The sequence below is a fragment of the Pelodiscus sinensis genome, chromosome 10, assembly GCF_049634645.1.
Source record: "Pelodiscus sinensis isolate JC-2024 chromosome 10, ASM4963464v1, whole genome shotgun sequence".
Lineage (NCBI taxonomy): Eukaryota > Metazoa > Chordata > Testudines > Trionychidae > Pelodiscus > Pelodiscus sinensis.
Window position 1 is genome coordinate 1,248,886 of NC_134720.1, and position 14,629 is coordinate 1,263,514.

A 14,629-nucleotide genomic window follows, 5' to 3' on the forward strand; every position below is an offset into this window, starting at 1 on the left:
AGAGTCCATCGGCACCGGGCATTTTCTATACTCTCCCAGCCTCTGTGTGTTTAGCCAGAATGCAGGACCCGAGGAGATCTTTCTTTGCAACTGTTCCTCACGGCCATAAGGACCACAGAGCTTCCTCATGCGCTCATGGAAATGTCCATGCACCTTCATACTCCCCTTCTCGAAAATCAGAGACTTGCACGTGTCTTAGGGCGCAGGCCCACTGTGCCTTCCCACGGCCCTGCCAATGGGCCTCCATCCTGACCACAGAGGGACTGTGTCGTTTAGATGGAGGTACTTGGTCTCCTTGCCCTTTTTTAGCCTTGCCCCAAAGGATATTAACTGGACTGAGCCCAATAATGTGACGAAGCGACTTTACTCGCGTGGGCTTGTTTCAGACTGAGGACCCAGAGGGAAAAGGATGAACCCCATTATCACCCTCAGCGCGGCGACCATGTCAGATCCTATCCATGAGCTCTTGGATCCATTCCTTCCCCTGTTCTTCACTCCAAAGGCTCGGCTAGCAAAGCAGACCTCTCGGAGGCTGATCTATCATCTCACACTGGAGTTTCTGGGAAGTGTTTGTCCTTGTTTCCAGTCACTGGCATTCTTTCTAAATCTCTCTTTGCCCATCTGTTACTATTTCTTCTTGTGGTTTCTTATTTTGCTTTCATTTCTATTTTTTCTTGGTCTGCACAGGCGTGCTTATGTCTTTTATTCATATCTCTAGATGCAAAAAAGCTGCCTTGTCTTGTAGACTAATTACCCAGGACTTCTCTTCCTGAGTGACAAGCTTCTGCTTATTTACTTTGGGGAGGAACAAGAGCTGAGCCATGTTTTCATTGAAAGATTGGATTGGTTGTAGATGTTTCTTCCCAGCCTCTCTTAGCGGGAAAACCTCATCACAATGTTTCTTCCATGAAGAATACAATGCAAGCTGATCTTGCTTTTATTCTGGGTCTATCTACTACACGCCAAGAAGTCAAAAATACTCTCCCGTCTGACTGAGCTGCCTTTTCGCCATTACGGTTCCCTGGAGCACCACGTAACAGACATACCTTCTGCGCAGCTGTCCACCACATTCTACAGGGGGAGTAAGGATCTTGATAAACAGAGAGTAGATCTCAATTGAATAAGCTTATCTGTATTTCACAGAGCTTCAGAGATGGTCCTCTAAGGAAAATTTACACCCAAGAGGGTATAAGATAACGTAGAACATGAGACAGTTGGTAAAATCGATGTATATTTTTATCTTACTCGGCTTTGCACGCTCCGTTGGGTTGCTATTTCTGTTATAAATGCATTGTTCTGCCCCTCAGTGTGTAGGCTCTCACATACCTTCTTCCACTACCGCTTAGATCTTCGCTGCTTTTGGCCACGAGGGGCCATCTAGCTCAGCAGAACTTTCTCCAAAAGAAAGCCATGGGAAGACGTGCAGGCTGAGCCAGGCAGCTCAGTGATTGGGAGCAAGCATCTCCTCCTCCCCCTCCTCGACCGCCTTGTGTCTGGAACGTGAGACTATAACATCACAGATGGAGATTCTGTTCCGCAAAGAGTATGTTCGTGCATTCTAATTACTGGCATCTTTACTTGTTACGGGTGTAATGGTGAGTAGACGTTTGTTTTTGTATTGATAATTAGAGAGGGGAACAGATGGTGAAGGCTTAGTTTAAAGTAATGTGTCCATTAAAGAAAATCTACTGGATGCAGCTGAAAATTCTTCACTCTCAGAGAGCTCCTCTCTCCGGATTCTTGGCTCCTTTGCAAAGCCACCCTGGTCAGCTCAGGTCCCACTGCTGGTGGATCAGTTGCTTCCAAGTGAAGAGGCTAAGTAATTCCTAAGGCCTTCATACTCAGAATGAGGGGTACCTGTTATGCAGCGGCTACGGTGGGTGCCCCAAACCCATGCTGCACATGGACAGGTGGCTGCGAAAGGAATCATTAGAAATAGCGTTAATCCAAGAAGGCAAGACCTCACAAATAGCTCAGAAATGAGGAGAAAATGGAGATTCGCAAGCAGGACAATATAGACAGAAGAACAAACCCAGATTTTCAGCAAGCCCTGGTGCCAAATTGAAGCCAAATATTTCCTGGGCTCCCTTTCCCTCTCTTTGCTGGAGTGATCTCTTCGGTCTGCTGCCTTGGCACTTGGGGCACTGAGTCCCATTGGGTAGACAGAAAGATTAACCCAAATCTAAACAGAAGCTTCTGGAACCCCATAAGATTGGGTCCCTAATCCATGAATTAGTGGAATTTATTTACAAAACTTTTCTTAAACATTGCAGGAAAATATTGTTCCACACTCTAGAATTAGCATTTATAATCCCAGTTCCATGAGGAGATATCTTTGAGTTATGATGTATCTTAATTAAAACGATCTCAAAAAATATTTTATCAAAAAATCTGAGTTAAATAAAATTTGTTTTTTAAAAATAATTGATTTTTATCTACCCTGCTAGAGAATTATGTTGTAGAAATGTATCAGATGAGATTATCCACCCCTGCGGTGTCCAACCAGTTCTGAAGCACTGACTGCTATAGTGGCTACTGCTGTAGTGAACGAGCCACGTTATTCTGAAAATGTAAATAATTTTGTGAGCCAACTAGCCACACTCATCTGGCAAATAGCCACCTGCGGCTAGTTGCTTGCATGTTGGACATCACGGATCCAGATGCTAAAATCTGAAGCTTCTATGGGGAAGTACAAAACCTTAAAGCAGAGGACTGTCCTATTTGACTTAAAGCTGCTGTAGTTTGCATGACATGACCTGGAACATCATCAGTCTCAAAGAAAACCTTTCTAGAAGGTACAGAAGGACCACGAATACAGCAACTCGACCTCGCCATGGGTATGCATGTCAAGGGTTTGCCACTTTTCAGTCTTAAGAATTAATAAAATATTAATATCCCTTAACACTTCTGTGTATCCATTCTGATCCACCCAAAGCAAGATAACCATGTTATTAATAATCTACATCAAATTGGTAATGTACACAGGGCATGTCTAGTATGTGGACCAGAAATCGAAGTCCAATCAGATGGATGTTTAAACGTGTCTAACGGTTTTTTGGGGAGGTGGGGTGGAAAACTTGACTCCTACGTGTTTCCTTACCTGGATGATGCTCATTGTAACAATGCACCATTTTTCAGGGTTCAGGGTTGCCTGAATTTGCTTTTACTTTGACGTTTCCAGCCCCACAGCACTGTTACATACAATGGAAAGGGATTGGTAGGATATGCTAATGGCCTCCATATAAGGAATAGACATCTGCAGCTCAGAGAGAGATAAAGTAGACGTGCTCTGTAGAGATCTGGGACGCTCCTGGGGCAAAGCCAATACAAAGGAAAAGTCTGGTTGATGAGAACTGGTGGTGTGTCACAAGACAAACGTGGATTTTCAGGCTTTGTTTTTGGCTGTTTTATTTCATTCTTTTTTTCCCTTGGCCTTTACTTTGATGTGTTTTTGGTAGCTATGCCAGAAAAATCATCTTTGGATTTCCTACAATTTGTAGATAGATCTGCAAGAGCTCATAGCTGTTTAGCACCTTAACTCACTCTAGTAGTTGGCTTACGGGGGTTTTGTTTTCTTAAGCCTGTCCCTGAGGCTTGCTTCGGTAAGACCTCAGCTTAGGATATGTCCTTTATTAACGCATGGCACCTCCTTGGCTGCATGCCTATGCAGAATAATCAAGCAAAATGTCTGGCCTGCCACTTTTTGAATGTCTGTCCCTATTTTAAATTGTCTTCTTCCCTTGTGTCCCGGACATGCATAGGCAAATACACCTTCCTACCTCTTTGCTCTACGCTTCCTGCAAAGTAGTTTCACCCAAGAAAATTGGGGGAAGGAGAAAGAGAGCATATCTCTCTCTGTCCTGTGTGTAGGCTGGAAACAAGGAATAGCTAGTCATTCCCAGGGAAGTTGGGAGATTGATCTGATACCTCATTGGTTTGGGAGCGAAAAATCATCTGTGCAGGTATCTGACACTGAGATTTTGCCGTGAACGGGATTATGTGCTGACCTGCATTTGCTATTAATGACTCAGACAGTTACTAGATGTGTGGAAAGGAAAGAGTCTGTACGACAAGAGTGAGAGACACAGAGACCAACGGCAAGAAGAGAGAACAGCTGAGTCTTGGGAGACCAAAATGGACAGGAGGACAAAAAGCAGGAGCCGGGGTGCAGACTATGTGGAATCGGACGCCAAGACTGGGAGAAACCCAGAAGAGAAAACGGAATAACAAGGGAGAGTTAATCCGGCAGGCACGGGAAAGGGAGATGGCTTTGAAGCTTCGTGTCTGATTGATGATGCTCAGGCTGTGATCCACTGTAATCCCTTCGTTAGCAAGCTGAGAAAAGTAATTTTTACACTGGCCCCTGCCCAATCGCCTTTCCGCCCCTCCCCGCCTGAGTGATTGATTGTCCTCTGTGTGTGTATTGTCTGGGCGCACCACTGCGGTGGTGGCTTAGCTGGTGGAGAATTCTCTTCTGCCTCCTGCAGAGACCAGCATACTGATCGGCCTGGCACAGGACTCCTCCAGGCCTCTTTGACGTCAGAGCCCGGCGTCTTGCAACCAGATCGGAGCAGTGGGGCCAGGGTCTCAGCCGTCTGGCTGTCTGTGTAGGCTGTGCGGGCGGCAGGAGCTGAAAGTGCTCAGATCTGTGTCCACGGATCCAGGGGCGTTTTGATTCATTTAAAGCGAGGCCAGTCATCAGCCTGGATGAAAATTCAGGCTACTTGGTTGTACATTCTCAGCTCTCCCCCCTGGTGACAGTGCTGAGGGGGGTGAAGACTGCCTTTGCTCAGGTGCATTAATGCAAGCTGAGCCCTTTGGAATATCTAGGGCCAGTGACCGGAAGCTTCCGATCCTGACCTAATGATGCTGCAGCTGGTACCTTCCCTACTGGACTCTGGTAGCTCAGGACATTTATGTAGAAACCCCTGAAATGCTGAAAAGAGCGATAAAGTCGAAGAAATAGCACCGGGGCTCCCTTCACACTCCAAACTGACTTCCCAATGCCCGATAGCGGTATGGCTCTTACAAAGAACTTACTGACTCCCAGCCCTTGTGAGGCAGAGGACCTGGGTTATCTCAAGATGGCAAGGAACGGAGAGAGAGTTAGCTACTACTGCTGTTGAAACACTTTCCTGGGTTGTGGAGCTTTTGCAAAATACAATAAACAGAAAGCTCTGCAAAATAATGTTTATTGTAGCAGGATCTGAGGGTGACTTAGATTTTGGACCAGAGACCTTATGAGATAACACCAAAAAGAATATTTTGGCATAAGAACAAGTCCGTTTGGTTCTTGGCCATGCTCAGTGGCACGCACCAAGTGATACATCCTCCTGTTTGGAATCCCATCGGACCCCTTTTACACCGAGGAGCCCGCTGCCCCCATGAGGCAATGGCATTTTTATCTCCCTATCGCCGATGAGGCTTGTGTATACTAGAAATACGGTGTGTGTTGAAATAACAACTTCAGGTCATGGGTCGACAGGGTGTGAGATGAACCACTAGCAGCAAGGCTGTTAACCATGGTTTTTCCCAGCTGTGTCAGCTGAGTTCTGAGTAAAATAGGTTGGCTGACGCCTTTTCAGACATGACCACTCTTCCTAGTGTGGACGTGACCCGGAGAGAGAATTCGGTGTTTCTTGCACCTCCACTTTCCTGGCACATCTCATGATACGCAAGGATTTTCCTAAAGCCCTCGTTCCATGTGTCGCATGCTAATTCTTTTAGCTGGAAAGACGTGTACGCTTCTAGCCATTGTGATTGTGGAGAAAAGCTTGAAAATGTGACTCTTGAAGGGTGTGACTCTAGGAGACAAAAAGAACCCTAGAGTTGTGTGTGTGTGTTAATCTCGTGTTTTGGTTCTCTAGACCCCCACGTGGTGTCCAACCAGTTCTGAAACAGTAACCACTAGAGCGGCTTCTGCTCTAGAGACCTAGCCACACCGAAGGGGCTAGATCGCCACGTGGCTAGTGTGTTGGACTCCATGGCTCTAGTCCTAGGCCATAATCCTACCATGCTTGGGCTGAGCCAAACCTGAGTGGCCTGTCCACCCCTTCATTGGGCTGGCTGGGGACAGGGAGGCATGGGGACCAGCATTGGCTGAGCGAAATTCTCACTGAGCGGTTTGTGCCCAGGCGTGCAGGGTCTCGCGCCGCTCGGGTGTGTGCCAAGATACAATGCCACTCCGATTTGGAGGGGCAGTGTAGTGGCTGAGGGGGCGGCCTGTGGCTGGTGGTCGTCAGGGCACCCGAGATGGGAACAGGCGGGTCTGGCGCGGGAGAGGAGTCTGTGCCTTCTACACTTGAAATGGCACTGCCCCTCTTCCTGTGCTGCCAGGTAAAGTTCTGGGCTGTTGGTCTCTGGGCAGTCTTAGTAAGCTGTGTGGCCCTGGGGAAACATGGTCCGTTGGTGGGGCCGGGGGTGTGACATCGGGGTCGGGAGTGGAAGGAAGGGCCAGGCTGCAGGCTGTCAAACTCGAGGGCATCCACAGGCCACGTTGGCCTCTCAGCATCCCAGCAGTGTGCCCGGCTTCTTGCTAAGAGCCAGCCACTTGGGCACGGGGCTGTGGGACGTCTCGTCTCTAGGTGGGAGCGCTTGTCCCGGGGTTTACATATGTACAAAGGAAGGGACCGGGTAAGAGGACTCTGCCTTCCCTCTGCCCCAGGCTGTGCCCTGGAACAAATAGTTCTGTCTTGAGGAAAGACAAGTCCCTTCCAGAACTGAGTTTGGCCACCACAAGGGACCCCCGACCGCTTGGAAACTCCACCCCTCCTCCAGTCGGCTATTTCACAGCCGTGGGTCTGTTGAGTGGAGAGCTGTGTAACTTGCCACGTGTGTGACCTGTGACCAGGTAACACCCCTCTCCCCTTCTCCAGTCCTGCGAGGGGTCCTCTCTAATCCGCTGTCTGCAGGGGCTTTTCACCTGCCGTGAATGAAAAGGCCTGAGGAGAGAAGAGGCAAGAGCCTGGCAGTTATAGAGCCAAACACTCATTTGTCATGTCAGGGCCGAGCAGCGTGGCAGGCGGCGGCGGCTGCGGCGACTGCTAACATTAATCCCCTTGTGTCTCGCAGTCATGCACCGTGGCATAGGGAAGAGTGCGGAGCTGGGAGGAAGAGGATGCAAACCTCCCCCGTGTCACTGCAGCCTTGAGGGGCAAAACATATTTGTTAACGAGAGCTTATTTTTACTTAACGTCTTGAATCAGCTGCTCTTCACGGCACCGAGCAGGGCCAAGTGACCGCGGCAAAGGAACTGCCGAGCGGAGGAAGCACCGTCCTGGCCGAAGTGATTGCAAGGACGTTCCTGGCGTCCGCGCGCAGCCAAGAAAAGCACTCCGGAGAGGCCAGCTGTAAGCGTGCCCAGCAGCTGTCCAGGAAGAGAGATGATGGAGTGAAAAATCTTTTCTAAATAAACACTTGTTAAAAGCACCTTTCCTGTAATTGAACGTGGCCAGCCTGGGCATGACAGAGAGAGGTGCATTATGGGTAAAGGAGACCAATCGTGGCTGACATGAGATGGGGCTGGCTTGTTTCCTTAGTTCTTGCAGCATTGGGACGTCGGACTAATGCGCATGGACTCGGGAGAGTGGAGTTCAAGGTTCAGCTCAGCCGCAGGCAAGCGAGACACGAGAAGTCATTCTTCTGCGCTCTCCTGCGCTGATTAGGCCTCAGCTGGAGTCTTGTGTCCAGTTCTGGGCACCACATTTCAAGAAGGATGTGGAGAAACTGGAGAACGTCCAGAGATGAGCAACAAGAATGATTACAGGTCTAGTGAACATGACCTGTGAAGGAAGACTGAAAGAATTGGGTTTGTTTAGCTTAGAGAAGAGAAGACTGAGGGAACATGACAGCGGTTTTCAAATATTTAAAAGGGCGTTACGAGGAGGAGGGAGAAAATTGTTCTCCTTGGCCTCTGAGGACACGACAATGAGCAACGGGTTTAAATTGCAGCAAGGGAGGTTTGGGTTGGACATGAGGAAAAAGTTCCTAACTGTCAGGGTGGTGAAACGCCGGAATAAATTGCCTAGGGGGGTTGGAATCTCCATCTCTGGAGATGTTTAAGAGCAGGTTGGACAGACACCTCTCAGGGACGGTCTAGACGGTGCTTGGGCCTGCCATGAGGGCAGGGGACTGGACTTGCTGACCTCTCAAGGTCCCTTCCAGTTCTAGCATTCTGTGATTGCTGGATGACACTGGGCAAGTGGGGCCAAGCTGCCATGGGCCCTGGGGCTGGGGAGGGGGCCTGGCTCTGCCTCTGGAAGGGGTGGAGCCTTTGGTGGAAGGGGCAGGGCTGGGGGCAGCCAGCCCTCAGCACCACCTGTGCCATGGTGCTGGCTCCCTTCCCCCAGCTCTCGGAGCCCCACGGAGTGTCCAAGAACGGCGCTCTAGCATCAGTTCAAAGGCAACTGTCCCTTATCCCCTCATCGGCAGGCCTGATTGCTCCTCTGTAAAATGGGCTCCTGCCTCCGTGGCACAGGGCCACTGGGAAGTGAAACCCCCAAACCCTGAGGGAATACTGGCGGCACATCTCACTGGGGGGTGCAGCGCAGGTACGGTTCTTGGCTGGGAAGGCAGGCGAGCCAGGGTCGCTTGTCCCTTCGGCGTGTTAACGTTCGTGTAGGCGCATCAACTCCGGTGAGGCTCAGTGGCTTCTTTCTGAGCCGTGTGGCCAGGTGTCTAGGGGTGTGCGGGCAAGGGAGGAAGCCAGGTTTGCGATGTTTGCCCAAGCCAGGCCCTCCAGCCCCCCCCCCATGATGGAAGGGCTTAAGGGTGAGCTGTGTCTGTACCGGAGTGGGTTTACGGGCGTTGGCCGGTGGAGCTGCCTAGTTATCTGCGCCAGTGGATACGCAGAAGGCGCGTGGAAACCCGGGTGCTGAGGGGCCATTCCCGGGGGGCGAGTGAAGGGAAGTGAGTTAAGAGGCGCTCAGCTCAGCCCTCCTCTGCCGGTTGTGACAAACGCCGCACGTGGCATAGAGGGGCTGGCTGAAGCCGACTTGATAAGCAAGCGAATGGCGTCCTCCGCGCTGTGCCGTTCTTCATCCCTTCGCATTGGCTGCTATTGGCCCGAATTCTTCGTCATCTGAACCCCTCTCCTTGCGGCCCGATTGCCGTACCCGCCCGTGCTCGAAGGGCGTGTTTGTGCCCAGAGGCAGGCAGCTCTGCCCTGAGGAGCGCTGGCCGTGTCTCTGGCCTGCGGCGGAGGAAGGGAGCCGGGCCTTCGCTTGACATGGGCGGCGCTGAGTCACAGAGGGGAAGTGACAGCAGCCAGGAACTGAGGCTGAATCACCTAGTTCCCACTCCAGCACCTTACCCAGACCCCCTCGCCCATGCCCTGCTACCTGAGCCGCTCCGCAATTCGGAGGGACTGTGGTGGGGTGAGGGGCTTCCCAGCGGCCCCCCAGACGTATGGCTTGTAGCCTCCCTTCCCCCTCTCTTTCTGTCTGTCCCCTGACGCTGGGTCTCGTCCCCTCCCCGTCCGCCTCCCCTTCGTATCTCCCGCTGCTGGCCCTGGTAGGCCTGTGGGAGGGAATGGTTGCCCCCATACGAGGTCCTGGTTGCCACCCTCCCTCCCCGCACACAAGAGAGCTGGGGCGCAACTCCCATGTTCCCGGCGCTGCAAGGGTGGCTTTGGGGGAGACTGAGAAGGGCTATAGCTCAGCTTTGCCCGGGGAGGCCTCCAGGGAGCAAACATCTGTCATTCGACAGCACCCCCACCTTTCCTTATTGAAGGCAGAGGGCTGGTGGAAAGACGAGTGGCAGGGGGCATGGCCAGTGTCAGACGCCCACAGTCCCAGGGACAGCAAGGATGGCTCAGTGTTTAGTGCACTAGCATCAGGTGGAGGAGACTCTCTGCTCCGCTACAGACTGCCGGCGTGACCTTGGGCAACTCACTTAGCCCCTCTGCGCTTCCTGAGGTCCCAGGCAAGGAATTAAGAGGACTGACCTAGCTTGAAAGCGAGTGTGAGGAACGCAACATGAAGAGCATGAAAGGCAGGTATTGTGGTGAGGGGCTAGAGTAGCAGAGCAGTCCGAGCAATCCTTCTGAGGAGTCCCAAGAGGAGCAAGAATTGTAGGTACTTTTGACCCCTGTTTATTTTCTAAATGGAGGTGGAAGAGCTCCTCCCCCCTGCTGGAGCCCAGGGCAGTCTCTGGAGAAGCCAAGTGCTGCTAGTCGGTGCTGCTGAGTAAAGAGGAAATGCAGAGAATTAATCAGGAGACGCAGGGCGGGGGGCGCTAGTCACAGTCCTCTTACCTTGTGCCCTCAGTAGTGGCCCAGGGGTGGGTGGCAGGGCAAAGAGGGGCACCTCGTTTCCCCTTGTGGGTGCTGGGACATGGCGGGCACGTCTAGACTACGTTTACATTTCGAAAGAGGATATGCAAACAGCGGGAATTTGCCTATTTTCTTCCGATCGCTTTTTCTAAAGCAGGTCTTTTTTTGAAAGTGAAAGTAGTCTGGATGTGGGTTTTTTTGGGGGGGGAAAAAACCCTTTTCGAAAAACTGCTCTTTCTAAAAAAAAGCAGGTTTACGCTGTTTTTGAAAAAGGTTCCCCCCCCCCAAAATATGCATCCAAACTACTTGCGCTTTCAAAAGACCCGCTTTCGAAAAAACGATCAGAAGACGTCTAAACGTGCCGTGCGGGTGGGAGGCGTAGAACACAACAGTTCGGCAGCTTGTAGTCGGGCTGATTTTATTCCCAGCCGTTTCTCTTTCAAGTGCCATGTGGTTATCTTCCCAGCATTCATTTCCCAGCTTTGCTACTACGGAGAAGTAGTAACTTGGTTGGGACAAAAGTGCTCCCTGTTCAGGCAGGCCCTGAGCTATTAAGGAAAACACTAACGTCTCTAGGTTTTGAGGTGCACAGCCAGTCAGGCAGACCACACGTGAGCAGCACGTTTTTCGTATTTGGTAGAGATGCAGAAGCCAAGCAAATGACTCGCTGCGTCTGCCTTACGGCAAGCAAACAAATAAAACCTGGACGATTTTCCCCAGCTGTCTGTGTAACTTGCTATTTTTTCTCATAAAAGAAGGGAAGGGAAAATATTAGCTGTGTTGCATCTTAATGGTTTGCAGAAAGCCTTCCCCTCCCAAAAAATCCAAACCAGAAATCCTCCTGCCGCGATCTGCCCGCGTGTTCATTGATCTGGCTCTGTTCCCTCCCGTGACGCAGATAACGAATGTGTGCAAGAACTCCCCTCCTCCGCCCCGGGGGGGTCCTGTATTGGAACAATTCAAGGAGGAAAATGAAACCTGGTGCTTTTGATCCAGGCCTTGATGGAGGCACCCGGCCCTGCCCCATCAAAGCTGAGGAGAGTCCTTACAGCGGGTGCCGAATACATTTGCATGGTGTTCGTAATTTCCCTCTAGTGTCTGGAGTCCCTAGTAACTCGTTTTGTTTTGATCCTCTTGTGTGTGCTCCTCAGAAACCTTGATGGATACCCGGACGGCTACCGCTGAGCTGGGCTGGACTGCAAACCCTCCTTCCGGGGTAAGTGGATGTATCCAATTGCTGGCTCGCTGCATGTGTCTCTGCTCTTGTAGGCTTCACAGTCCTTTTCAAGACATGCTGGGTTTTGAAAACTGCCGAGGCCTTTCTGCGTGGTGAAGCCTGCCTTTCGCCCACGGCGGAAACGCCTGCCACCTGTTTACGCTAGCGGGAAATCCTGTGGCCAGTGGGTCCCTCCCATTTTTTCCATCCACGTGCAGAATAAATGTTGTTTTGTGCACTGTGGCATGTGTGGCTGTGCACCACCTGTATTAACACTGGCTGCCGGCTGTGGGTGCTCCGCTAATCAGCTGGGTGGCATTTGGATCTCTCTTGGGTGGCTTACAGGGCGCGCTGCATGTGGTGTGTGTTGTGCAGGAGATAATGAATGTCTACACTACGGCCCTTGCTGCGGTTCTGCTGCGCTGCACTGCATCCCGGTTCCCTGCGTAGCTGCTCCATGCCGGCAGGAGAGAGTTCTACTGCTGGCAGTTCCCTGCCCCCCAAGTGATGTGGTGGGGGCTAGGTCCACGGGAGAGTGATTTCCGCTGACAGCACTGTCCACACCGGTGCTTTTATTGGGGAAACGTGCATCAATCGGGGGTAATTTTTCATACCCAGGAGTGCTAGCGGCGACAGAGTCTAAACCACAGCGGTACGTTCTAGCCTGAGCACCTGTCAGTAACCCAAATTGCACGTTTCCTGGAACAGGCCGCGACTCTGTCCTGGCAGCGGCTGGTCTAGGAACCACCCACCTCTTTGTGAGGCAGGAACGCTGAGCTTGCACCTCAGGGTTAAATAAAGGACCCATATTGCCTGGGTGGCCAGGCTGTGAGCGGGTCTCCCTCCGGTGGTGCCCTGTTGCCAACCCGCCACAGGCCCCTTGCTGGGCTGTGCCCAGCCGGCGCAGGGTAGGGACGGCTTCTCGGTCGGTCCCCTCTTCCGGGAATTGGCTCTGGGCACGGCTCTCTTGCCTACTCGCTCTCCGAGGGCCTCTCGCCCGACGTTCTGAGGGGGCTCCGCACGCAGCCAGGAAGGAGCCGCGGAGCGAGAGGGGGTTTCATTTCTGTGCGGCACCACCGGTCGCCCCTGGCGGTGCCTTTCCAGAGCACTGGCCGCGGCGGCGAGGCTGGGTCTGCTGGCGTGTTCACGGGGGAGAAAACTGCACAGCGGGAAGGGTTGTGTCCTCCGCTCTGGCTCAGCGCCAGCTCGTGGGCATTAGAACCCGCTTTCCCGTGAGAGGGAACGTGCTGGGGAAAGTGTGTGTGAGAGTGGGGGGAGGGGGCGTGGAAACTGGGAAGATGGGGGGGGCCCATGTGCTGGAGACGGGGTGGGGGGAGCATGAGAGACGGGCCTCAGGTCCCTTCCCGGAGAAAGAAGACGCCTTTTTGGATGTACGTTCCAGGCTGGGTTTGTCTGTCTGAAATCCTCTCCCCCCACATTGTGTGGGGGACGCAGCTTCCTCCGTCACGGGGCAAACCAATTGAATTACCTACTGACGAGCGGCTTGAGGGTTTTGGGGGGCAGCTGGCTCGTGCTTTCTGACCTCCTGACGGTGGGCAGTTGGGACTAGATAACTCTAGTTAGCCCCAGCGGTGACTCCCCTTCATGCGCCAAGCATGTGGGCCTTTGTCTGAGCCTGCCTTTTCCTGGGTTGGCTGCCGGCGGCAGGCCCGGGGAGCAGACCCTCCAGTGGCGAGAGGCTTTGGGAAGGGGCTGCTCACCCCTTAGGTTCGTGGAGGCGCTGTGGGAAGGCTTCTTGGCGTCGCTGCTCACCTGCATGGGCCGACTGGCCTGAGCAAGTGCCGGGTTGGCACGCAGGCGAGCGCGACTGGCAGGCCTGGCCCGGTGCGCATACGAGGCTTTCCCTGGCCCGTAGTGCCCAGCCTTTGTTGCCCCGTATGGCCGCAGGCCTGCGTTGGAAGCGAGAGCCCGTCTGTCCGGCAGTGGCTGTGGGGTGCGGTGTTACACAGCCCTACCAGCTGAGCGTGGGGCTGTGTGTTCACTCAGAAGCCTTGCCGCCACTAGCTGGTGGGGCGTGGGGCACGCCGTGGCGTAGAGCTCCCCGTCTGGAGGGAACAGCCATGCAGACAGGGTGCGCTGCTTGGGCACGCTGAGGCATGTCCGGTGCGCACCGGGTGATTCCGGCGTCTCTTCTGCAGCGCCTCCCAGCCTGGCGCCGTGAATACTTGTGCTGGGGGAGGCCGGCCGTGCCCGTGTGGCTTTGCACCGCTGCCAGAAGTGAGTGTGCAGCACACAGGCGCCCTAGAACACCCCCCCGATCGGTGGGTTTTACACAGCTCCATGCCGTGCCAGATTTCCCTGGCAGGAGGGACGCGCGTCCCTGGAAGCTCACACCCCGGCAAGAGAAATCTGGGTGCTGACTGTAGCAGAGAGGGGCCGGCAGCCGTGGTTCCAGAAAGGCCTTGCCCTCTGGAGAGGTGGTGCAGGGGATCAAAGCACCCGGAGGAACTCAACCTGACAGCTTCTCGTCTTGGGGGGCAAAAACACAAGTGCCGTCTCTCTGCCTCCCCTCCTTCCTTCTCGGACCCCTCGGAACGGAGTGTCTCCGGCTTCCAGGGCCTGTTGTGTTGATTAGATGGGCTACCAAGACCCAAAGAGCTAACCTGTCCTGTAAGCGCCATTGAACGGGGCTTAGCAGGAAGAGGCCAGAGAGCCCATGAAACGCAAGGAAGCAAAGCCAGCTGAAAGGTAACGTCTGACATAAGGCTGGCGGTGGAGAGTCTGTAGAGCAAACCCCCCCCTTTATTGCGGAGTCTCTGTGAAGGTAAGAAATAGCCTTCTGGGGGGAAGAGTTAGTGTATTGAAACGGGCAGGCGTTTTCTGCTTTTGTTAAGTCCAGTCCTGTCCCCCAGAAGACAAACATGCACAAGAGGGGGGGGAAAAGACCCGCCCAGGGAGAAAATCCAGCTTCGGTCTCTGGTGTTACCTCTTACATGAAACCTCAGTACTAGAAAACCCCAAGATGTGGTCCTACCAGCCTCTCCCCCAGCCTGGCTGTTGACTAACTGCTGCTTTGGTTAACTCCGTCCCTCCACCCTGCCTTGTTTTTTAAGAACGCCAAAAGGGAGCAACAGGCAGATGAGTTCATTCCCTCATTTTGTTCATCTTTTGTCCATGGATTC

General features: G+C 53.0%; 1 protein-coding gene across 12 annotated transcripts in view; it reads left to right on the forward strand.

Annotated features, from left to right (window-relative positions):
* Positions 1-14,629, forward strand: part of EPHB1 (EPH receptor B1) — a 321,566-nt gene that overhangs the window by 144,545 nt on the left and 162,392 nt on the right. For all 12 annotated transcript variants that reach the window (XM_075937229.1, XM_075937227.1, XM_075937235.1 and 9 more), the window contains one exon: positions 11,422-11,486. In XM_075937229.1, the coding sequence (XP_075793344.1) occupies positions 11,430-11,486 (57 nt within the window). In that variant the 5' untranslated portion in view covers positions 11,422-11,429. The remainder of the gene's footprint in view (positions 1-11,421; positions 11,487-14,629) is intronic.